Below are 26,874 nucleotides of genomic sequence, written 5' to 3' on the forward strand. Positions count from 1 at the left end.
TCAGTGGGTAGGCTTCTCTGCAATATTTTTAATTTATATAAACTGGTACTGTGGTTGATCCTTCGTAATTAGAGAGGTTTCTTCAGGATTAATGTAGTAATACCTCGTCAGTGAGTGGATAATGGTGCTGTGGTATGAGAGGGTAAGGGTGAAGTAACAATGCAGGTTTTGTTTGGGGGTTTTTATTACCATTTTTTAAATTATTATTTTTGGTTCCTTTTCTCTCTATGCTGGCATTATATGATTATCATTTTTAATGTATTTGTTGTGATTTACATAAAATTTTATGTATGATTAAAAACCTAAAAAAGGGAAGGGTCTGAAAATTGTATACTTTGGTGAAAAAATCATTGCCATCAATCATAAAATAGCTCTCTTTGTAAAGACCCTTTAAGAGTTGGTTTGAAAGGAAAACTGGTTCTAATTGAAGAGGTGTGAACAGTCAACCAATCTGTGCTCTCTGAGCTATATAGGAATGAGGACCCCAATACTCAGTTATGGTGGGATCAGTTTCAAAAGTAAAAGAAAAAAAGAACTAATTCAGGAATCTTTTCTTAAGAAAATTAGGGCACTTATACACTATGGATCATAAAAAGGTCTATAAAGCAATTTTTAAAAAAGGTAAAAAATAATTATGCCATTGTTACAGGGGTGGGAGTTACTTGATCGTTTCATTTTTCAGAAAAAATGCAATTTGATTAGGGTGAAAGATTCTACATAGACAGTTACATGATTGCTTTAGGATAAATTCAGCTCCCTGCTGTATTGTAACCTGGTACATACTTAGAGCTTTTTAGCAATAAGAGCCTGTGAACCATCTGAGAAGATGTATATCGTTTTGACCGAGTAACAATGAGTCATTAAAAAATTATAAAAACGTGAATTCATTTTTAGTCAAACCGAAGGCAAGATGCAGGTAATACAACTTTCCTACTGTTATCCACCTGTTCTGGTTGTTGAGTCGGACCTAGTTCCTCCCATAACATGTTATTAAAGCAGATGTCATCCATGAATTGGACATATCCATGGAGCTGGTAGATAGATAATCAGCTTTTAGAAGCGGGGATGGGATGACTTCCCTATGAAGAAAGACTAAGGAGGCTAGGGCTTTTCAGCCTGGAGAAGAGACGGCTGAAGGGAGACATGATAGAGGTATGTAAAATGAGTGGAGTGGAACAGGTGGATGTGAAGCGTCTGTTCACGCTTTCCAAAAATACTAGGACTAGGGGGCATGCGATGAAACTACAGTGTAGTAAATTTAAAACAAATCGGAGAAAACTTTTCTTCACCCAACGCATGATTAAACTTTGTAATTTGTTGCCGGAGAACGTGGTGAAGGTGGTTAGCTTGGCAGAGTTTAAAAAGGGGTTGGACGGTTTCCTAAAGGACAAGTCCATAGACCGCTACTAAATGGACTTGGGAAAAATCCACAATTTCGGGAATAACTTGTATAAAATGTTTGTACGTTTGGGTATCTTGCCAGGTGCCCTTGACCTGGATTGGCCGCTGTCGGGGACAGGCTGCTGGGCTCGATGGACCTTAGGTCTTTTCCCAGTATGGCATTGCTTATGTAGGAATGCAGACAGGGCAAGCCAAAGATATTTTGTTTATAGTATTTTTCAAATGTTCAGCCTTTTCATGGTGGAGTGTAAGATTATCATTAACAGTGTTATTTAAAGTCTGCCTTAAAGGATGGAAATCTGCCCCTCAAATGGGAAATCTTTTTTGTTCATAATTGTGTGACATTTTGCCTGTACAGAAAAAGTTCACTTGGCTTGAGGCAAGTGGCAACATTTTCAATTATCAGTTAATTCCAATTTTGTAATGGTTTTCTGGATAGAAAATAACTCCCCAGAAGATGGCTATGGAGGATAATCTGCTGTTGCATGTAGTCATAACCACTTCATCAACAGGGACTCTAGTAAGCAGCAGGGCCATTTCTATGCACACTTCTGACTGGGTAGGCTCTTTTCTGTGACCTCTACATAGTTGAAGTACCCAAGAATTACATTCCAAACCCAGGCCCTGAAGAAATCTGAGAAGAGTCCACATGCTCTCCTAGTGAACCTGATACTGCTGCTTAATGCTTATTGCTTATTGCCTATTGCCTTTGCTGACATCATCCCTCCTATTGTGAGTCTTCATCACAGAGTCATGAGATTCCATGGCTCCAGTGGGCAGTGGCAAAGGAAAGTGTGCTACTGAGCTAAGGTAAGCTTTCAATGCCAGGGAGATTAGCTTCATTACAGTTTTGACAATGGACATAAAATTAGTTCAAAAGCCCTCAGATAATTATAACTGCAGCAATCAGGCCCTCAGAAAGGGTAACTGTGGGTTCTTCCTCTTCCCATTAGCAATTGCAAGGACATTTAGGGCAGGCTTGTCCAAATTCAGGCTTCACTGGCCACACAGGCCAGATTTTCAGGATATCCCTAATGAATTTACACGAGTGATTTCCATACAAAGGAGGTAGTGGACACACAAATATCTCATGCATATTCATTAGTCACATACCAACAACTGTTGAAAATGCAAAACTTCTTTAATGACTATGAGCCAATTTTCTAAAAAAAATTAAAGAAGTTTTGCATTTTCAACGGTTGTTGGTATGTGAATATTTACTGATATACGACCAATTATTGAGTGTAAACCTTGATTAATATTATGCATATTCATTAGGGATATCCTGGAAAACTGGCCCGTTTGCATCCCTTGAGAAATGAACTTGGACAAGCCTGATTTATGGGAAATGGGCTGCTGAATGGAGTTTTTTTGCAGCTTGCTATCACCTTCAAAGCCACATCCTTTTTGTACCCTATTTTTTTTTAAATGAATTTTAAATCATTACTTATCTCATACAGAATAGATTCAACAAAACATTACACAATTATATCCTATTTTAACATTAAGATCATGAGATGTGGCATTGTGGGTCAGACCAAGGTCCATTGAGCCCCATGTCCTTTCTTACAGTGGACTGTCTACATCACTAGAAAGTACCCTGCCTGTTGCCTGAATGATTTAATGAAATAAGATCATAATTGGCCCTAATATGAGTATAATTTTAGGCTTCTGTTATACCATAATTCACAAAGATAGTGATCATCAACTAGGCATCATCAACCAGGCGTAAAATTGTCTATGTGAAACTACAGTAGCACAGTTGTCTTTCAGCTAAGAGAAAATTACTTTATATGAATTTTGAACTCATCAATTAGCATTTTATTATTTAATATAACTAGAAATTGGCAAGTTGTTTTGTTTATTGTCAAGTTCTGATATACATTTTATGGTAAAAGAAAACCCTTATAGTTATTTTTAAGCAACGTAAAAAACTATAGATTTCACAGTCCACGAAAGTGAGTCCTCCTGAGTTTGGCTGAGAATCCTATAGGAAGGAAAGAAGGCAATACAGCAGTGCTAAAGTTGTGTGGTTCCTTGAAAATGTTACCCTTGGCTGTGAAGATCAGTATCTCTGTATTTGTGTTGCCATTTTGTGTGTTCTGCATAAATCAGGAAACCACACTGAGAAAATTGTTTTGCTTTGGTTGATACTTTGAGCCAAACATTTTTCTAATTATATGGATTTCATTCTTAGTCCAGTTTTGTACTTCAGTAAGTTCCTATTAGAGCCTGTTTTCTTGGCACTGGTCTTAAACCATAAATCTCCCTCCTATGGGGAATGCATAGAGGTGTTGGAGGGGTTTTTTCAGTTTTTTTTTTTTTTTAAAGTTTTATGCTGCCAGGGCATAGTTACTTTAGAAGTCCATTAAAACTGTATTTCCTTGTCATCAGCAGCAGATGAATCCATTAACTGATGGGTTGTATCCGCCTACCAGCAGGTGGAGGTAGAGAACACTGAAAAACCACAGTGACCCTTGAACGGCTAGCCCCAACTGCCTTCAGTATTTCTCTATCTCCCAGCAGGTGTGGACAAACCTTGATCAGCTCCTGGATTTCAGACTGCCTGGGATGGCTCCTGTGCTTTGCCAGTTGAGCAGGGGTGTTGTGGCTGGTGGTGCCCACTTTAAAGGCATATAGGTTCACCCTTTCCCTGCCTTACCCATTCCCCCCGCCTCCTGGAGTCCCTCTGTTGCTGCCTGCCTCCAACTTTCCTCACAGCCTTAAAAAAAAAAAGTGTGCTTTTACTGCGTGGCTGTTCTGAGGCTTTTTCCAGTGATTCTTGTTCTGTGCAGCTTGACCGGAGGTCGTTGACTCGGTCCTCTGAGTTGAGAGTGGTGCCCAGCTCCTTCGGGGAGGTCCCGCGGATGCCGTTCTGATTGTGGTAAGTTTTGGTGCGAAGCCGCCATTTTATTGCTATATTCCCGTCCTGTCAGACGATGGCTGCTGAAGGAGTTAAGCGCTGCTCCCGTTGTGGTAAATGCAGATCAGCAGCGGAGCTATGTAAAACGTGCTCCTTAGACACTCACGCTAGTATGAATATGGAGAGCGATGTTTCTTCCCGCTCGATGGCGCTGGCAGAGGGCGCCATTTTGGAAACACCACATGTCTCAATCCTCGCAGTTGCGGAGGAGTCTGAGTGCAGGGGGATGCCTCGCTTAGAAGCTGCCAGAGGAGCTCCCACATCTGTTTCTCCTAATTCGGAGGCGGAGGGTCAGGGTGAGTTTTTTTCTCTCCTGAGTTTGTGCTTTTAATGCATAAGGCTTTCATGCTGAAAAGAGCTCTGCCGCAGGTGTCTGACACTGCGTTGCATCCTGGCTTCCCTCCGGGTGTTGTTGCCCCGGAGATGGCTTCAGAGGTTATTTCCTCCCCCGAGCGTTGGAAACACGCTAAACATGGACGGGTAAATTCCCCGTCTGAAAGTGGCGCATATCCTCCCCTGCCCCGTGGTTGGGCTGTGGAGAGTCTGAGGGATCTGGCAGGCCCTCAGGGATGGATGATCCAGAGGAGGGTGCCTGTTTGCCACTGGATTTGGATGATCCCAATGCTGTCCAGATTTTCCACCGTGACGAGCTGCCAGTTCTCATTACTGACGCTTTGCAGGCCCTCTCGATTGATAATCCTGCTGAAGGCGAGGACTGCTCTGTTAATCTTAGGATGGCGAGTACTAAGAAGCCTACTCGGGCCTTTCCGGTGCATGACTCCATCCAAGAGCTTATTTCTGCTCAATGGTCTGACCCCGATGGGCCTTTGAAAGTGGCCAGGGCTATGGGTCAGCTTTACCCTCTGCGTGAGGAGCACTTGGCCCCTTTGGGGATGCCTAAAGTGGATGCCTTGGTCACGGCAGTGACAAAAAAGACCACTCTCCCAGTAGAGGGAGGGGTCGCTTTGAAAGACATGCAGGACCAGCGGCTGGAGTCCGTGCTGAAGCGGTCCTTTGAAATTGCGGGCCTTGCCTTGAGGGTGTCTGTTTGCAGTTCCTATGCAGCCCGTTCATGTCTTTCCTGGCTACAGCAGGCGGTGGAACAGCCCGCCGATGGTGCGGGCCCCCTTTCTGAGGTTGCTCCGTGGATGGAGTCGGCCCTGTCATTTTTGGCTGACGCCCTTTATGATCTGGTCAGAGCTTTGGCTAAACAGATGTCTGTGGTGGTGTCCACCCGCCACCTTCTTTGGCTGCGGCATTGGGTGGCTGACATGGCTTCTAAGCAAAGGCTGGTGAGGCTACCCTTTCGGGGCTTCCTGTTATTTGGAGAGGAATTAGAGAAGATTGTGAAAGACCTGGGGGAATCTAAACCTCAGCGGTTACCTGAGGATAGGCCGAGGCTTTCAGGGTTCTGTGTTTTCTTCCTCTTCCAGACCTCGCTTCCGTGAAGCTCAAAGGTATCGCCCGGGGCGCTCTGCTGGGTTTTCTCAACGTGCCAGTTTTCAGCAGAGGAACTCCTTTCGCTCGGACAAACGTTCCGCAGGGGCTGGTTCAAGGCCAGGAGTTCAGGGGCGTCCTCCACAATGATGGGACGCCGGCCCACTCCTCCTTGCCTGCAATAGGAGGACGTCTTTCCCTCTTTCTAGAGGAGTGGACCAAGATTACCTCAGATCAGTGGGTCCTGGAGTTGATCAGAGAAGGTTACCGACTGGAATTCGGTGTCCCGGTGAGAGACGTGTTTGTGGAGTTCCGATGCGGCACTGCCGTAAAACGGGCGGTGGTAGGGGAGACCTTACAAGTCTTGCTGCACCTCGGAGCGGTGATCCCGGTGCCCCCCACCGAATGCGGCTGCGGCCGCTATTCCATTAATGTTGTCGTGCCTCGAAAAGGGGGTTTTTCAGACCGATCCTCTACTTACGAAGAGTCAACAAGGCTCTCAGAGTACGACATTTTCACATGGAGACCCTGCGCTCCGTCATTGCGGCGGTACAGCCAGGAGAGTTTCTCACGTCTCTGGACCTAAAAGAAGCTTATTTGCACATTCCTATCTGGCCTCCACACCAGTGGTTCCTCCACTTTGCTGTGTTGGGAAAGCATTTCCAGTTTCAGGCCTTGCCTTTTGGCCTAGCCACAGCTCCCTGTACCTTTTCCAAGGTAATGGTGGTCGTGTTGCAAGAAATGATTTATTTTGGGGAAAATAGCTCTAGAGCAACTCGCCACTGTTTATAATTTAAGAGCAGGTGCTGTATTTATAAGTTTTAGGATATTAATTTCTCCACCAATCACCAAAGGTGATAATTGCAATAAATTAAATAGATTAAGTATATATAAAAGATACCATATACTCAGAACACAAAGAGACCATATTTTTAGCTTCAAAAAGATTGATTTAATATACAATTGCACACGAGAGGTAGGTTTTAAGAGATCTTTACAGGTAATCTGTGCATAAAATAGAACAAAGTAGCAGGTAGGTTAACTTACAAGTCCTTGTTACAAGCATGCTGTGGTCCAGCTGATTGATGAGCACATGTTGAGGGGCAAGGCGTCAGCAGACCCCAAAGAGAGCAGCAGGTCCCAAGAGGAGGCAGGTTCCAAGAGAGCAAGCTGCAGGCCTTTTATAATGTTAGCAGAGAAGCATGGTGTGTGCATGTCCTGGATATTTTGCAAGGCATTATGGTTAATGTAGTCTGTTCACATGACCACATTATAAGTCCTTCTTTCTGCAGATGTCTGAAAGCTGATGGGAGGGGCAGGTATACCTTTGACAAGCAAATGTCCTGTTTATGGTTTCCCCTCTGAAGTCTTTGTTTTCAATGGGGTATTTCACACCTTTCCCACTTGCTTGTCTCCTTGCATCCTCTGGTTAGGTCCAATCTTTGTTGTGTTGATCAGAGGAATAGAGTCAATTTAAAACTTTAAAGCAGTCTTAGTCTTTTGTTTAAGGAATGAGAAAAGGCAAGGTGAGGTCCCTGCCACTGCAGCAGTACCTTTGTCTTGTAAATATTCCCCAAAGGGAGAGGGAAGAGGGCTTTTGGAATGAAACTATTTTCTGTGCTGCAGTGTCAAATATATATATATTTAAAAGCTGCACAAATATATTGGTGTATATATAATCCAGCAAATATGCTACATATTTAATTCTGATGATTGGCTTATACCATAACAGTCCCTCTCTTGGTTCCGAGATACAAAAAATTTTTAATATATTGGAGTGAGGAACCATAAAAATTAAAGGCTAAAAAGAAACTCTAACCTAGTACAGTAGCATAATTTCAAAAAGAACAGTAGCAAAGATACTGAACTGTTTACATGGGCATGTGTATTGGGAGAGGTGAATCTTTTAATAGTGGACATTGAACAGACTGGACCGTGCAGGTCTTTTCCTGCCGTCATCTACTATGTCACATCACTATGAATCTTGGAATATGTCCTTAGCTGGAATATGACTGTTATAAGCAAAAAGACTCATCATTATTACTTTTGTTTACTCATGACTTACATTTAGGCTGCTAGGGTTAAGTTTTCTGTGGTCAGTTTCATTAGGCTTTCATTCAGTCAGGTGGCAGAGTATGGCTTTGCTCTGGTTTAAAATAGGATTGCAAGTACACTTTATATGACTTCAGCCACAGAAGTGCCATTTTGCTCTATTTCCAGAGACCACCTCTTTTTGTGTCACCTGCTCAGGGGCGTAGGCTGCTCCCAAGTTTATGCCACAGGATATCTTACCCAGTATGCTAGCCAAATCAATAGCATGAGTGCGCAATTGACCAATTTACCACCGCAATGGGATGGACCAATCTATTCAGTCACTATTCTCAGCGTTTGACATTCCAAGGAAAATCCTGACACTGTTAATGTTTCCCTATATTCTCTATTTCAGAGGCTAACTGAGGTATTCACAGCAGTGATAAAAAGACAGATAGTTATGCAATTATAATAATTTCCTAGGTTACTATTACACACAAAACAATTATTCCTATCAATCCTATGCAATAATATTTACTTAATCATTGACCAAATAAAAAAAACAGAGTCATGGTATAGTGCCATGAACTACCTTTCAGAGAGAAACTTTTTATTTTTCAGAGAAACCTTTTATGGGTAATGAGTGTGGTAAAAGGTTACCATATTTATCTGCTTTAGCAGTGTTTAATGTAGCAAATTAATAGACAATAATCATGTGTTTAATGTTGTAAAGAATTTAGAAAAGATATGTTAATTGTGCTTTGCACACAGCCAATATTTCATTCCAGAGTGAGCATTTTGCACGTACTGGCTGTGATGTATAATAAACTAAAAAGGTTAGAAACATTCCCTGTACTGATTGTACCTGATAGATCATGTAAAGAGAAACCTTTGTTCATATTTTCAAATATACACATGTGAATATATAACCTTAGATAGCAATTGGTAGAACTTAATATATATCTGTAGCCATAGCTTCAATAATAGTGAACATGGTTTTCTTTTCTATAGCTCGCCTGCCAGTGAAAATGGTCTTTTTTTTTTTTTTTTTTTTCTTTCTTGGACAATGTGAACTACTGGAGGGACTGTTAGTAGGGAGGGTCTATGAATGTCTGTGTATAGTTTCTTGGGTACCCCATAACATAACACAAACATGTAACATGGAGACCACATGACAAACAAACAAAGAACTCTATTAGGCCTTTAGGTCTCCGATCGTCCATTCCAGATCCAGGATTGAGCTTAACCTGCAAATAAAGCACAAAAAGCACAAAAGCAACGTACGTGGCATCCATCTTGGATTGCCAAAGCATTTTCATTCATTTAGAGATAAGCAACAATTAGCAAAATTAATAAAGCACAAAAGCAACACCTGCGGCATCCATTTGGATTACCACTGCAGTCTCATTCATTTAGAAATAAGCAACAATTAGCAAAATTATACATGGTTTTTATCTCATAAGTAGAACATAGATCTGTTTATTTTTAAAATATAGAAATATATCTGAGATAGCCATATATATATCAATTCCTAGCACCATAAAAATATTAATCTCGTAAGCAGAACAGAATCAGATCTATTTATTTAGAAAAGTATCTGAGATAGCCATGTATATATTAAATACTAGCGCCATAAAAATATTAATATCTCATAAGTAGAACTCGAACTCTGAAAAAGACAGACACTTTCACATTAATTTTAGCAGGTCACATGGCTGGTTCTGGTGGGGGATCCCTCTCTTGTTCACAGTTCCTTCCCATAATCTTAGACCATTGTATGTGAGCAGCGTGCAGTGTAGACAAGCTTTATTTTCTTAAGCTTTAGTTTCTTTTCTATAAAAATAAGCATATCTTGTTAATTCACATTAAAGCACAATATTAAGTTTCAGCTCCAGCGGGAGTTACCTATTATAAGGAGGCATTTTTAAAACTTCTTACCCAGTATTTTAGTTTCAACTCCAGTGGGAGTCACTCATCAGAAAAAAAGACATTTCTGAATCCTTAAACAATATTATCAAAAACAAATTACAACAGAAGCTATCACAGAGAGACATTTTAAATCTTATCTGATTGCAGAGAGACATTACTAAATCTTAAATGTTCAAAAGAACAATAGAAGCTACATTTTTAATTAAAAGAACAATAGAAGCTACATTTTTAAATTCTTAATATTGCAGAGAGACATTATTAAATCTTATACATTCAAAAGAATAGAAGAGACATTTTAAATTCTTATCAGGGTTCAAAAGGTTTATAGCAAAAACATTTTCTATTTTCTTGTCACCTATTTTAAAAATTAGCACCTGGATTTCCCTGCCATCTGCAGAGTGGGTCATGCTGTGGAGAAGTCCAGTCCAGGCTGGATGCGTCTCCTCATGTTTAATTGAAATACATTTCAGGGAGGCCTGAGAATATGTCAGTGTCTGGCACGGTAGGACCTGCAGTTATAGGTTTCTGCTTATCCGGGGGCAGGTTTCTCTTGTTATTGTTGTAAGAGTTCTGGGCAGCTGTCTGCAATATCTGCAAGGCTCTTGCAGTAAGGGTACTAGTGGGTTTATTTTCCCAATAAGAAAGATTCTCACCATGAGATTTTAAAATGTCCCATGCTTGTTTGTGGGTTTCAGTATCTACATATTGAGGAGCTGATTTCTTTATTAGAGGTTCCCTTCTTTGGGAGCTTAGATCAGAATGCAGCCCAGGTGGTGCATCTGTGTGTTGAGGAGCTGAATATTTAATTGAAGGCTCACCTTTATGAGTGCCTAAATCAGAGTACAGAACAGGCTGTGTTCCTATGCACTGGAATTTTGGATGCTGTGAGGGGGCCTGGGGGGCCTTCTCTTGGTATGGAGCTAGATCAGGGTATAAAGTGGGTACAGCTGCCGCCACTGGATGTACTGCATAAGGCTGATATCTTTGTACATTTCTGGCTTTCAGACACAAATTCCTAGCAGAGGCAGGCTCACCTGGGGCCCAAGAGCAGAGAGCTCTTGCAATAGTAGGATGCATGCCCTGACAAATTTCTCTCAACCTCTCATCATCTACGTTTACATCTAGTAGATCTCCTGGGATCTGCCTTCTGGAATTTCTTCCTTCCACTTCCCCTGTCATAATTAGCAAAATAATTGCCCTCCTTACATAATCTTCAATACCCTCATTTTTGCCCTGCTGGACATATGTACTTAAGATCTTGAACGTTCTCATGCCAAAGGATACACTCGCAGCGATTGCCAAATTTAGCAAAGAGAAACCCCTTTGTCTTGCCAATTGAATAGCTCCCTCCATCTGTTCTGCAAATTCAGGTTTGATATAGAGACGGATCACTTTAATTAATTCATCTGTATCAATCCTCCCTTCCTGTTCTAATTTCCATAATGCCACACAAGCATGGGGGAACTTGTCAGGGTCTATCTTGCCTATTTGGCTGTCACTTCTATATCTGTCTGTGAGAGGGGCTGGGAACTGATCGTCTGGATGAGTCCACCCGGTAGCTGTCTAGCCTCAGATACTTTTAACATGGCTGAAACAGGCATGGCTGTGGCTGTATTTGGAGGGGCACATGGAAGGCCTGAGATAGCTGATACCTGCACATGAGAATCCTGTATTTTTTCAGTGTTATTCTCACCTATTGGGGACGTCTGCAGTATTAGCTCTCTGGTTAGCTGTTTTAGGCCTGGGACCTGATTTGCCTGCACTTCTAAAGCTAAAATTTGGGCCTTCATTTTATTTTCCTGAGTTTGCTGGTGCTCTATCTGCTGCTTAGAATAGTCTAATTGATAATTTAAGCAATTAGCCATTGTGATCAAAAAATCCTTTTCTGTGCCTATCTGCTTGCATTCTTTCTCTTTAGCTAGTAATTTATCGTTCAATTCTGTATGCTCTTTTAAGGCTTTCTCACACATGGCCCACATTAACCAAGTGCATGCAGAAATTCTCTTGCTCCCTTCCTTAATTGAATATAAATTACAATATTTTTCAAATTTGCTCTCCATATTAGAGATGCTACTAATGTCCTCCACTACGCTAGGGGTCCATGGATTGGGGCCCGAGGATTCTATGCATCGCTTAAGCAAAGTGGGGTTATGTACACCTAGAATAGTATGTTTCTCTTTGTGTATGTCTTCCTCAGAATTATCCGCAAAATTAGTTTTTATTTTATGCCAGAGCATGCCTAAAACTTTTGTTATACAGTACATAAAGTACATAATTGCGTAAGTACTTAAGTATTGGCACGCTGGCAGGGACCAAATGTCCATTACGCGCAACATCTTAAGTAGTGCCCTGAAAACCTTATCAATTTATCAATCGGAAATTTAATTAATGAAACCTGATACTCAGTTCACTATAAAGCAGCAAAATACAAGAATATAATTTAAGAACACTGCTATCTCATTCTACTCGCACAGAATACCTGCCCACGTTCTCCACAAATTAATATGTTGCAAGAAATGATTTATTTTGGGGAAAATAGCTCTAGAGCAACTCGCCACTGTTTATAATTTAAGAGCAGGTGCTGTATTTATAAGTTTTAGGATATTAATTTTTCCACCAATCACCAAAGGTGATAATTGCAATAAATTAAATAGATTAAGTATATATAAAAGATACCATATACTCAGAACACAAAGAGACCATATTTTTAGCTTCAAAAAGATTGATTTAATATACAATTGCACACGAGAGGTAGGTTTTAAGAGATCTTTACAGGTAATCTGTGCATAAAATAGAACAAAGTAGCAGGTAGGTTAACTTACAAGTCCTTGTTACAAGCATGCTGTGGTCCAGCTGATTGATGAGCACATGTTGAGGGGCAAGGCGTCAGCAGACCCCAAAGAGAGCGGCAGGTTCCAAGAGGAGGCAGGTTCCAAGAGAGCAAGCTGGGCTGTTTCCAGGCCTTTTATAATGTTAGCAGAGAAGCATGGTGTGTGCATGTCCTGGATATTTTGCAAGGCATTATGGTTAATGTAGTCTGTTCACATGACCACATTATAAGTCCTCCTTTCTGCAGATGTCTGAAAGCTGATGGGAGGGGCAGGTATACCTTTGACAAGCAAATGTCCTGTTTATGGTTTCCCCTCTGAAGTCTTTGTTTTCAATGGGGTATTTCACACCTTTCCCACTTGCTTGTCTCCTTGCATCCTCTGGTTAGGTCCAATCTTTGTTGTGTTGATCAGAGGAATAGAGTCAATTTAAAACTTTAAAGCAGTCTTAGTCTTTTGTTTAAGGAATGAGAAAAGGCAAGGTGAGGTCCCTGCCACTGCAGCAGTACCTTTGTCTTGTAAATATTCCCCAAAGGGAGAGGGAAGAGGGCTTTTGGAATGAAACTATTTTCTGTGCTGCAGTGTCAAATATATATATATATATATTTAAAAGCTGCACAAATATATTGGTGTGTATATAATCCAGCAAATATGCTACATATTTAATTCTGATGATTGGCTTATACCATAACAGTCGTAGCTGCCTGTCTCAGGCGAGAGGGTATCAAAGTTCACCCTTACTTCGACGACTGGCTCATCAGAGCAGATTCGGCAACCGAGAGTCATCTTGCCACAGCCGGAGTGGTGGCGGTCCTGCAGGCACTAGGCTAGGTGGTCAATATACCCAAAAGTCACCTGACCCCCTCTCAGTCTCTCGAGTATTTGGGGGTCCGGTTTGACACGGCATTGGGGTTTGTCTTTCTCCCCGACCAAAGGCGGTGCAAGCTTCAGAATCAGGTCCATTTGCTCCTGCGGATGCCTCACCCGCGAGCTTGGGACTTTGTCCAACTGCTGAGGTCGATGACTGCCACCTTGGAGGTGGTGCCTTGGGCGAGAACGCATATGAGACCTTTGCAGATTGCCCTGATTCAACAATGGTCTCCAATGTCCCAGGAATATCAATACAGACTAATGTTGCTCCCTGCGGCCCGGGTTAGTATGGAGTGGTGGCTTACCGACAGGATGCTGAGCCAAGGAATGCCTCTTGCGCTTCCTTCTTGGTGCCTGGTGATAACAGATGCCAGCCTTCTAGGCTGGGGAGCGCATTGCCAGTGAAGCTGTGCTCAGGGTCTGTGGACACCCATGGAAGCGGGGTGGTCCATCAATCGCTTAGAAATGAGAGCAATATTCCAGGCTCTTATGGCCTTTCAAAAGACTCTGAAGGGGCTTGCTGTCCGGGTTCTGTCAGACAACATGACAGCGGTGGCATACATAAATCGTCAGGGAGGCACTCAGTGCTGGTCCCTGGCCGCGGAGGCCGCCCAGATTTGCCACTGGGCCGAGCTACACCTTCAGCTTCTGTCGGCAGCTCACATAGCAGGTCAGAGCAACATGGAAGCCGATTTTCTCAGCAGGCATCAAATCGACCCGGCGGAATGGGAACTGGCAGAAGAAGTTTTTCTTCAGATTTGTGCCAAATGGGGGACTCCCGGAATGGATCTAATGGCATCAAGTGCAAACGCCAAAGTACCTTGCTTTTTCAGCAGAAGGAGAGATCCTCACTCGGCGGGGTTGGATGCTCTGGCTCAACCCTGGCCCTCGGAGCTCCTGTATGTGTTCCCTCCTTGGCCCCTGGTAGGGCGAGTCCTACTGCAGATTCGACAGCACCGAAGTCTGGTGATTCTCATTGCTCCAGATTGGCCAGGGCGTCCGTGGTATGCGGATCTCCGCCGGATGTTGGTGGACGCTCCGGTGCATTTGCCCCTGGTGCCGAACCTGTTGGTTCAGGGGCCAGTGACTATGGAGGATCCCTGCCAATTTGGTCTTACGGCCTGGCTTTTGAGAGGGCGCAATTGAAAGACAAGGGCTACTCTAACAAGGTCATCTCCACTCTCTTGCAGGCCCGCAAGTGGTCCACCTCCGCAGCTTATGCTCGGATCTGGTGCAAATTTGAGGCGTGGGATGTTTAAAAGGTGATCACACCCATGCGGGCTACAGTCTCGACAGTGCTGGACTTTTTGCTGGAGGGCTTACAAAAAGGCCTGGCTTACAATTCCCTGTGGGTGCAAGTGGCAGCATTATCATGCTATCGAGGGAAAGTCGCTGGCTTGTCCCTTGCTGCTCATCCAGACATTGCCCGATTTCTTAGAGGGGCGCTTAGGCTCCGTCCTCCCGTCCGGTTGCCCTGTTCGACCTGGAACCTGGGGCTGGTGTTGAAGGCTTTTCAGTGTTCGCCCTTCGAGCCGCTTAAGCGAGCTTCGGAGAAGGATGTGACTCTCAAGACAGTCTTTTTGGTGGCCATGACATCGGCTAGACGCTTGTTTGAGCTGCAGGCGCTCTCCTGTCCGGACCATTTTCTACAAGTCTCTGAGTCCGGAGTAACGGTACGTACTGTACCTTCCTTCCTTCCTAAGGTGGTTTCAGCGTTTCACCTGAACCAGCCCATTTCTCTTCCTTCCTTTTCTAGGGAAGAGTTACTGGACTCCTCTTCTGGATGTCCATAGGGCGCTGTTGTGGTATCTACAGATGCGAAATGACTTCAGGACTTCTGATCACCTTTTTGTCTTGTTGTCAGGTCCTCGGCATGGAGGCCCAGCGTCTTAGGCCACTATAGCCCGTTGGCTCAAGGAAGTCATTTTTGCTGCGTATCTGCTTTCAGGTCGGTCTCCACCTGAAGCATTTGAGGTGCATTTCACGAGAGCGATTTCTTCCTCGTGGGCTGAAATGGGTGCACTCTCTCTTCAAGAGATCTGTAGTGCGGCTACTTGGGCTTCTCAGCTCTCATTTGTCTGGCATTATAGGCTGGATGTTGCAGCGAAGCAGGATGCTATTTTTGGAGCACAAGTGCTTGCTCGCGGTGTGGCCTGTTCTCACCGTACGTAAGGATTGCTTTTGTCCATCCCATCAGTTAATGGATTCATCTGCTGCTGATGACAAGGAAGGGAAAATTAGGTTCTTACCTTGGTAATTTTCTTTCCTTTAGTCACAGCAGATGAATCCATGATCCCTCCCTGTCTGACTTTGTTTTTTGTTCAGATCTTTCATGCAGATATATATCTCATTGGGAGAAGTTGGAAACCAGTTCTCAAAATTTCTACATGATGTTCTACTACAGGAGGTTGAGTTCATCCCTCTTTTGTATGGTTATTGCTCCTGTTCTGGGGCGTTTGTTCGCTGTGAGGAAAGTTTATGTTATATATCTTTATGGTTCACTCTGCTTTGGAAATCTCAAATACTGAAGGCAGTTAGGGCTAGCCGTCCAAGAGGCACTATGGTTTTTCAGTGTTCTCTATCTCCACCTGCTGGTAGGCGGATACAACCCATCAGTTAATGGATTCATCTGCTGTGACTGAAGGAAAGAAAATAACCAAGGTAAGAACCTAATTTTCCCATAGCATGATTTTCCTGTGTGAAAGCAGAACAGAGTTCAAATGACCAGTACAAACAAGGAGTAAGAGCGTCCAAAATGTTTATTTGCAAAAAGTCAACTGACCCAAAAGACCCTACATGGGCCGTGTTTCGGCAATGTCTTCTTCAGGGGTCTAAAAACATGGAAAGTAAAATTAAAAACAAAGTGGTAATAAAAATGGAAGTCAAAAACACACACAGCATACCAATATAAATAGTCAAACAATAATACAAATCAAAACTGGTACTGTGAATGAACACAGGCACATAAATAAACTAGCATAAAATTAGAATTAGAATAGTAATCACAGTTGAATGCAAATAGAATGAGATATATGGAGAGGTGGGTAATAGCATGTCTGGTATGAAATGTTATAGAGGAACAAAATTTATTTTTGTTACATTTGTACCCCGCGCTTTCCCACTCATGGCAGGCTCAATGCGGCTTACATGGGGCAATGGAGGGTTAAGTGACTTGCCCAGAGTCACAAGGAGCTGCCTGTGCCTGAAGTGGGAATCGAACTCAGTTCCCCAGGACCAAAGTCCACCAGCCTAACCACTAGGCCACTCCTCCACTCCCCCATAGCAATGGCAAGTGACCGACTCACCTGCAAATGCGCAGTAGAGACTTCCCTCTCTGTCCCGTCCTCGCATCAAGATATGATGACGTCAGAGGGCGGAACAGAGAGGGAAACTGAGTCGGACTGTCGGCCGTTGCCGACTGGAAACGAACGAGTGGCGATGGAAAAGAAGAACAAAGCAGTGGAAAAGAAAATAGGAAAAAGGAAACCATACATACCAATATGTTTGAAATTAAACTGCATCACAAAGAGTATGAAACCCATAAGAATGCAGGAGCATAATGGTGCTCGGAAGCCAGTTATGGGCTTCGGTATTCAGGGTGGTGGCACCAGGATCCCATCCACTTTAGGGATTGCTTTTGAACATCCTACAGGTTCTGGAATAGTGGGAAGCTATATAATGGAAGGAGAAATTTAAGTCTTACATGATAATTTTCATTCCATTAGTCCTTCCCATTATTCCAGAGACCTGGCCGAGGTTTCTGATATGTTTAGTTGGTGCAAAGTAATGGATCAAATAACGACCGTCACCTTGCATGGTGCTTCTTGCATGTCTCCTTCTCTACAAGTTGTCCAGCGATGAGAGGTCCATACATGTTTGCTCGTTTGGTTGGTGTTAGGTTAGTGAGTTGTTGAAGGTTGTTGTGTTTATTCTGAATTTGCTCTTACTGCTTGTCTATATAAATACTGAGGAGCTGGACCAAGAGAGATGTTTCAGCCCAGTTTTCAGTTCTCTATCTCCACCTGGTGGTTGATGGACACAACTATTCCATAGGTTGTGGAATAAATGAGAGGACTAATGGAAAACAAATTATCAGGTAAGACCTAATTTCTCCTTGTCTTGTAGCTTGTTTTGTAGACAGATGAGCATTAGCCACTCTTTTTTTTTATTTTTTTTTATTTTTTTTTATAGTACATCTGTTTTTTTTTTATCATGACATGAGCTCCCAATAATTTTTATGGTGAAGACAAAACTCCCAAAACCTTTCATACCTTTTATTTGTACAGGATACACAAAATGTCATGCTGATGTTGTACTCTGCACAGAAGTTTACTTGTTACCAAATTATTTAAACACCTGGTTCTTTTTTTTTCTATTTTAACTTCTGTTTAGTTATTGGGTTTATATTAATTTAACAGATACAAATCAGTTAAGCCAACCTGGCTTATTCCATAATAAATTACAATTAATGTAAATTGATCTATGTTAATCTTCTTATACGGCAGATATGTTTTTGCTGCGGTTACTATGTATCAGTATTTAGGAAGTCTGTCAAATGGGTTCCAAAATTGAAGTAAATACATCTTCCTTTTTTCGGCTGCCACCAGTTCATATTTGTTTGTCAAATTGAGTTTTACCAAAAAGAGTAATTTAGATTAGTAGCAAAGAGCTTAATTGATGTTCAATGGGGATCAAAATATCTAATTATTCTTTATGAGGTTCTAAAAGCGGAAAGGTTGTGATGGCTATTCTTCCCATAATTGGAAGACATGATATAAGTTCCTCTAAATAAAGAGTTTTAGAGATACCCAATACTTAAGGTGTGAGGTTGCACTATGGAGTGATACGGAGGCATTATAATATTCTCAGTCTTATTCACCATCCCTTTTCTGATAATTCCTAGCATCCTGTTTGCTTTTTTGGCCGCTGCCACATATTGCTTTTGCTTTCCATAAGTAAGGGAAAAGGGAATGGAATTGGGTATCAAACCCATTTCCCCTGGTTCTCGGGCCACTTCCTTTGGCAAGAATAACAGAACTGTCCAAACAAATTGTCTAAAATGTCACATGTTACCTTTCTGGATGAGAGAATGTTTTTTTTTTTTCCTTCAGATTCTTCAGATGTAAAAAGTGACTGATTCTATTTAAACAGTGCTTGTATATGGGAATTGTATAAGATTAAACTAATGCATAAGCTTAAGCTAAATGCAGAAAAGACAAAATTCTTACTGATTAGTAATTCTCTTGATGATGATGAAAAATGTGAAGACAAATTTTCAGCTTTTATAAAGTTTTGGGTGTTTACTTAGATGCTAGATCCTTTAGAGCCCCAGCTTAATTTGTTAACCCAAAGATCTTTTTTAATTATGTGCAAACTTCACTGGGTTCATAAATATTTTGAATAGGAACACTTTTGGTTAATTGTCCAGTCATTGGTTTTGAGCCTCTTAGATTATTGTAATGTTATTTAACTGAGCTCCAGAGGCTCCAAACTATTCAAAACATAGCATTGCTTCTGATTTACTCATTATGGAGGCACGACGGTTTATTTTTTGAAAAGTCACTGGCTCCCTGTTTATGCCAGAGTCCTTCTCATTAAGGTGTTGTATGGGTTAGCCCAATTATACTTGCTGGATCACTTTTGCTGGGGTTTACTAAGCAGGCAGCTAGGGTTGGCTGGCTGTGTGCTAGTGCTGACACAGCCCCATAGGCGCCCGGTATAAGAGGCTTGGGGAGGCTAAGCCTCCCCAGCCGGCGCTCGAGGGGTTTTGGCCGCCTGCCCGCCCGTTTACCCGAATTTCTGGGCGAGCGGCGCCGCCGTGAGTCTCCCCTTCCGCTTCCTTCCTATCTGCCCCGCGCCGCCCTTTAAATCTTTAATTTACCTCGTGCCAGTGGCGGCCGCGTCATTGCAGCCCGCCCTGCCCATCTCTAGTCTTTTCTCCCTTCGTGACATGTTCATTCCGCAGAGTTCCGCCTTCTGACATCATTTCCTTGAGGGCGGGACTCTGAGGGAACGAACTCACGAAGGGAGTGAGTTAGTTCCCTCAGAGTCCCGCCCTCGAGGAAATGATGTCAGAAGGCGGGACTCTGCGGAATGGACTCATGTCACGAAGGGAGAGAAGACTAGAGAAGGGCAGGGCGGGTTGAAATGACGCGGCCGCCGCTGGGACGAGGTAAATTAAAGCTTTAAAGGGCGGCGCGGGGCAGATAGGAAGGAAGGGGAGACCCACAGCGCCGCTGGCCCAGATGGATGGAGGCAGGGGAGTGGAGAATTGCGCTGGATATGGATGGAGGGGGAAAGGGGACAGAATGGAGGGCAGGGGAGAGGAGGTTTGCTGGACATGGGTGGATAGAGGGGATGGCAGGGGAGAGAGGAGGGTTGCTGGACATGGATGGATGGGAGGTCAGGGGTGAGGAGATTTGCTGGACATAGGTGGATGGAGGGGAGAGTAGAGTTGCTGGACATGGGTGGGTGGCTAGAGGGGAGAGGAGGGTTGCTGGACATGGGTGGGTGGCTAGAGGGGAGAGGAGGGTTGCTGGATAAGGGTGGGTGGCTAGAGGGAAGAGGAGGGTTGCTGGACATGGATGGATGGAGGGCAGGGGAGAGAAGAGGGTTGCTGGACATGGATGGATGGATGGAGGACAGGGGAGAGAGGAGGGTTGCTGGACATGGATGGAGAGGAGGAGAATTGTTGGACATGGATGGAGGGAAGGGAAGACAGGAAGGAGATGCACATGGATGAAGGGGAGAAATTCTGGACATGCATGGAGGGGAGGGAAGACAGAGGAAGGAGATGCACATGGATGGAGGGGAAGGGAGAGAGAAGAAATGCTGGACATGGATGGAGGGGAGAGAAGAGAGAGGAAGGAGATGAGATGAGGGAAAAGGGAGAAAACTTGCATATCGATGGAGAAAATAAGCAGAAGCTGGATTCACTGGACAGTCAAGTCTGCAGAGGACCCAGCTTTTACTTACGGATGTAAGGCAAGAAATGAAGAAGAAAGGCGGAAAGTAAAGAAATAAATGGAAAGGAAGCCCTGGAAACGGAGTTAAGAGGACAGATAGCAGCAGAATCGGATACTGGGCCAGCATGATCAGAAAAACAAAGTCACCAGACAACAAAGGTAGCAAAGATCATTTTATTTTCATTATAGTGTTTGGAATATGTCCACTTTGAGAATCAGGTGCTCAACATTAAAAGTTTATATTTATTTACTTATTTATGGCATTTTATCCCACATTAAACATGAATTGGGGTGTTTTGTGGCTCTACATGAGAATTGTTTCATATTGTTGACGGTCTGCATTTTCCGTATTGGTGGTATATTGGTGTATTAGGTTCTGCCCAGTGTAATATTTATGGTACAGTAAGGTTCTGAATGTGTTTTTGCTCAAAGTTGTGCATAGTGTTTTGCAGTTGAGCGATTGTGGTTAGTATATACTTTGAGCAACCACTTTATTCTTTGACATATGATACATATCTAATATCTAAATTTAATAAAAGGTATTAATGGTGACTTTTATTTTTATTTATGTATTTTTTCTGTGTGTCATCAGACAATTATGGCCCACCCCTAACCCCGCCCCCTTTAGCCTTCCCAAACAGTTGGGCCCCCGACCGCCTGTGCACAGCCCATTCACTTTGAATGGGTTGTGTTGGCAGTGCCGCGCAGCTTAGTAAACATACCCCATTGTTTTTCAGAAGAAAATTAGGAAGACTAGATCAGTAATTCCAGTAATTTTTCCAGGATTAAGATACTTGAAAAGATTTAAATTGGTGGATACTTTTTTTTTTTCTTTCTTTCCTTCCAAGCAGTGAAGTTGGATAAAGACATATGGAACTTTTTGCTTCTACCAGTTATATTCATTTTAGGATTCTTCTTAAGACATACTTGTTTAGAAAATATGTTTTAAATATGAACAATTAAGGTGGGGCTTTTGTGTGTAAACATTATTAGCTGATGTTCTTTTCCTGGTTATGTCCAGCTACTGATTGATGTTACCTGCACTGAACCTCAAGGCAAATGGCGGAATCTAAATTACATTGTTGTGTTATGTTATATTTTGGCCACTTTCTCTGGGGACATCTGAATAAAATTTAGCCTATGTTTGTATGTTTTTGATTAACCACCTTTTCAGAACTCAGCATGGTAGTGTACAGTTTTAAAACAAACACAGCAGAACGGTCTATTTAGCATATTCCTTTGTAGACTGTAGGTGCATTGATCTTGATTTATAAATCTGTGATTAAGTTGCATTTTGCTTATCTGAACGGAGTTAAACTTTCAAGGCAGTCTTCTTCTTACTTATTTATTTTGTCTGGAATACTAGCTTATGGACATCGCAAAATCCTAGTCATTTTTCTCTCCTCTGATGTAGTTGGACTATTTTATTAGAATGAGCAGCATTGAAGATTCATAGAAATTTGCTTGCTTAAAGGGATGATAGCACCAGCATAACCTTGAATTTCTGTGGGCATTCAAATGTAAAAAAGATTTAAAAAAAAGACAAATATCATTTGACATGCTGGAAGAGAAGTCACATAACTTACAGAAGTGCTTATGTGTGACATATTCTGTGGTTTATACATATGTGACTTATTGAGATTCTTGTTGTAAATGCTCTATTACCCTTTAACTTGTTTTTTATGATTTTGACTTAATTTTATAAGATTTGCCTTTAGGTTTATATACTTTACTGCATCGATGTTGGAAAAACTGTTTTATTAGTAAAGTGTATGAGATGTGACAACCTGTCACAACCTTTAGGAGCCAGGGGAAAAGTTCCTTAATTATTTTCTTATTTTACTTTTCTTGTTTTCTTTTTCTCCCTTTTCTATCCCAGCAGCTGTATTCAGCCCATGCTCAAGCGCATTGGCAGCTTGAGTTCAAGCTGGTGTCAGCCACTGAACTTTTTCCATCCCTGCTGCATTAAATCCTATTATACAGAGGTTTACCATTTAGCCAAAGCAGTGTGATTTTCATATTAGTTTACTTGAATCTGTGGAAATATTTCCACCTGTTTGCCAAAGAAAATGCACGTGGCATCACAGAACATTAAATATAATTTACTGTTTAGCAAACTGATTGTTCATTGGATTGTATCCTAAAGCAAGATTCTTGTACTGTGAATTGGATTCCATTCTTTATTTTTGAAAACATGAAATGTTAGTACTGCATTTTAAATTCTTACAATGTCCTAAAATATTAGTGTTTTTACTCTGCAGGGAGGCAAAGGAACAGACTGGAGCCAATGGACACCATCTTTGTTAAACAGGTTAAGGAAGGAGGACCTGCATTTGAAGCTGGGCTATGCACAGGTACTGTTGCTGTCTGTTGTACTAAACTATGATATAACTAGTGTGGCTGTAATGTTATGATTTCTGCATGCAAATATAACAGCATTTTAAGTAAGAATCTTTTGTGTTCTGAAAAAAAAAAGCCTTCAAAAATCTTAAGGTGAAGAATTATTTCTGAATTTCATTGATCTAACGAAAGTATAGTCCTTAATGTAACAGTTAATTAGATTATTTCCACTTACAGAGCTGATCCAGTTGGGGGTGGAGATTGTTGAGCTGTCATTCAGTCACACATAAAATAAAAGATAGTCTCGGGTGAAACTGGGTATATGTAACAGTGCAAATTTTATGGCTGGATGCTAAAAGAGGATAATGCAGTTTCTGGATTACAGGCTAGCTTGATCTGAGTTAGCATAGTTGTACCAGAGGTAGGTCTCATTGGATGAATCTGATCGATTTATTTGATTGTAACCAGAGTTTTATCAGGGGAGAGCGCTAGATGTGGATTATTTGGATTTCAGCAAGATTTTTAGCATGTTTTTACATAGAGGACTTATAAATAAACTGAGTATACTCGGTATGGGCCCTAGAGTGACTGACTGAGATGAGTTGGCAAATTATTTCCATAGTAAAATAGATATTAGGCAAAGTCTTGTTGAAACCAGACAGGGATTGCCCATAGTGGGAGCAACAGGAGGAGAGAGAAGATAACTCTGTGAAAGGAGACATTCTATGGAATGAATTTTTGGAAGTTGATACAAATATTATTAATATCTTCCTCAAAAGGTTGTCTAAGCAAGCTAGTTACTTAAATGTTCGTCCTTCCTATTTACTTAAGACAGCAGTCTCTGACATAGTGGTCTGGTTGACAATGTTTGTTAATACTATTCTGAATACTGGGGGCTACTGCCTTGATTTGGCATATATTATGTTGACTCCTATTTCCAAATCAATGGGAGCTGATTTGTCAAAGCCTGAAAATTATAGACCAGTGGCACATACCATGGCTTGCTAAACTTATTGAATCTGTTGTGACTACTCAATTATGTGACTACTTGAACAAATTTGACATTCTTCATATTTGACAACTTAGTTTCAGACCACTATATAGTACTGAAATGTTGTTGCTGGAAATGGTAACTAAAAACAGACTGGCTCCACCACCGCCAACTCCAGGCTCCGCCCATTCTGCCTCGCCTCACCCTATGCGTGGAATCAACTTCCTGAGCCCCTACGCCAAGCCCCCTCCCTACCCATCTTCAAATCCTTGCTCAAAGCCCACCTCTTCAATGTTGCCTTCGGCACCTAACCTTTATACCTCAAGAAATCTAGACTGCCCCAATTTGACTGCCCCTACTTGACTGACTGTACATTTGTCCATTAGATTGTAAGCTCTTTGAGCAGGGACTGTCTTTCTATGTTAAACTGTACAGTGCTGCGTAACCCTAGTAGCGGTTTAGAAATGTTAAATAGTAGTAGTAGTAAAGCAAATGATTTTGCTACAATTCGATATATCAGCTGCCTTTCATATGGTGAACCGTGAACAACTGTTGAATAGGCTTAGTCAGATTGGAGTGAGTGGTAATGTTTTGAAATGGTTTAGTGAGTTTTTACAGAGGAGAATATATAGTGTAAGAAATGATGCTAAGGTGTCCTTTCAGTGGAATGCAGATTGTAGAGTTCCTCAAGTATCACCATTGTCACTTTCCGTGTTCCTACTGATCCAACTTAAATGTCTGATCTCCGCAACACAACAAAACTAAAGAACGTAATGGACATGACACAACTCTTCTGCTGTACGATTCCCTAATGTGGCTATGCCACATGAACTTACCTTACCACAACATCACTGTGTATTTGTTCACACCGGAGTCTGCAAACGCCTCTCCGGTACTATGTAAGCCACATTGAGCCTACAAATAGGTGGGAAAATGTGGGATACAAATGTAACAAATAAATAAACATCTATTTTAGTACGATGGGAACAGTGCTGTCCACCTTGGGATTATTGGTCTACTCGTATGCAGATGATATTTGTCTTTTGTGTGAAGATACTTTGTCTTTCTTGAGGGAGATGTCATCAAAACTGATAATTGGGCTAAAGCTAATTCTCTGAAATTGAATAGACTAAAGACTACTGTTGTTTGGTTTGGGGTTTATGAGAAGCTGACAGCTAAGTGTTTGGAATTGGGTACACAGGTGAGAAACTAATGATTGAGGGCCACTCAAAAGTGTTGGGAGTCATAATTGATTCAGGCTTAACATCTGACTTACATGTGAAAGTTTTATCTAAAAACAAACACTTTTCTGATTGCAGCAGAGAGTAATTCGATATAAATTACACCTTGATAACTTTAGAACAGTGGCACATGCAATTCTGATTCCATACTTAGATTATTGTAACTCGCAATTTGGGAGTCTTACTAAAAAACACTATTACAAAAACTTCAATTTCTGCAGAATACAGTAGCAAGTTTGATGCTAATACCCCTGGGAAGGTATTAGCATTCCCACTGTTGAAGGAGCTACATTGGCTTCCTGTATCTTCAAGATTGAAGTTTAAGCAAGTATGTATGATGTACAAAATGCTGTACGGTGATAGATCTGGTAGACTGATTAATTATTTGGATTTCCCATCATCTTTTTCCTCAGTTAGATCGGAGCACTGTTTGAAATTAAACTATCCATCTTTTAAGGGTGTTTGGAAGCAGACCATGCTAGAGCATTCCTTTTTACACCTGAGAATTAGGCTTTGTAACAGACTACCTTTAGAAGTTCAGAGCATAACACAATATTATTCCATTAGGAAAGCATTTTTTTTTTTTGATGAGAGAGGTGCTTTTTAATTTCAATGTATTTGATGAGAAAGGTGTTTTTTTAGTTTCAATGTATTAGGTATTGTAAAGATGAAGCTACTGGGATGAGGAAGCTCCCACCTCAGGATCCCAGGTCCCTCTTTCACTCAGGGTGAGCTGGTTCTCAGTATGCAGATTTATGCAAATTAATCTACCACCCTTTTCTGCTCAGGGTGACCTGCTTCTCAAAAAGCAAACATAGTCAGGTTTCACCAATCAGGCTAGTTTCATACACAACTTTATTCCAGCCCCTGGGGCACACTTCTTTTAGCTTAAAACACTTTCATTTCTTCCTACTCAGTGCAATCTTCCCTTTTAAACATTTCTTCTTGCACAGTTCAATATCCATGGATTTCTTCCCCCTGAGCCCTCTCACACAGGCATTTGGGCTCAGTACTAACTCAGTCCCTGGACACACAGTCCCTCCTTATAGCACCCAGCTCTAGACACACAGTCTCTTCCTCTGGGACACACAGTACCTCTTCACTGTTCTAGACACAGTCTTTTCACCACCAGGCCATAGGGCTCAGCCAGTACTTCTCATGGGGATCCCTCTGCTTCAGTTACCAGCCCCTTCTTCAGTTGCCAGCTCTCCTTCCTCCCTTCACAACTGAGGAGGAGTATAAGTAGTTAATCCCCAAACAGGACCCAGCCCATAACCTGCTGCACCTGTTTCTATCCCCAGGACTCTCCCCGGTCCTAGCGACCTCCAGCTATCCTCCAGGACTCGCCCCAGGTCCTAGCGACCTCCAGCTATCCTCCAGGACTTGCCCCAGGTCCTAGCGACCTCCAGCTCTACCTCCCTTCAGCGACTCACCCAGCCCTTTTCCCTGGACATTTTAGGGGGGACAACGCCCCCTAGGGGCCTAACCAGGGTAGGACAGCCTCTTCCTTCTTACAGTATATAACTGTAATTAATGTTTTAGATGTGCAATTGATGAGAAAGATGAAAGTTTTAGATATGCAATTGATGAGAGAGATGCTTTTTTTTCAGTGTCAACGTATTAGATATACAATTGTAAATTCTCCTGAAGGAAGGACTTACTGTTTGTAATCCACTTAGATCTCTTTTGAACTTAGCAGAATATAGGGAGGTGACATACGATACTGGTAAATGAAGTTTACTACCACATAAAGGGGTGTTACCAGTGGAGTGCCATAAGTCTGATTGTTCTCAACCTTTTTTATTGGTCCTATATCATAGAAAGGCTATTTTGGAAAGGTTTGCATTTTTGCAGATGATACCAACATTCAGAGTCTCTATTTATTTATGTACTTATTTATGACATATCCTACATTAAA

At 42.0% G+C, this 26,874-nt stretch overlaps 1 protein-coding gene across 1 annotated transcript in view; it reads left to right on the plus strand.

The window, feature by feature from the left end:
• The window catches only part of ARHGAP21 (Rho GTPase activating protein 21), a 546,622-nt gene that overhangs the window by 233,612 nt on the left and 286,136 nt on the right, over positions 1–26,874 (plus strand). The window contains 1 exon segment of the mRNA XM_030199291.1: positions 22,646–22,738. Within this exon segment, the coding sequence (XP_030055151.1) occupies positions 22,646–22,738 (93 nt within the window).

Source organism: Microcaecilia unicolor, chromosome 1, assembly GCF_901765095.1.
Source record: "Microcaecilia unicolor chromosome 1, aMicUni1.1, whole genome shotgun sequence".
Lineage (NCBI taxonomy): Eukaryota > Metazoa > Chordata > Amphibia > Gymnophiona > Siphonopidae > Microcaecilia > Microcaecilia unicolor.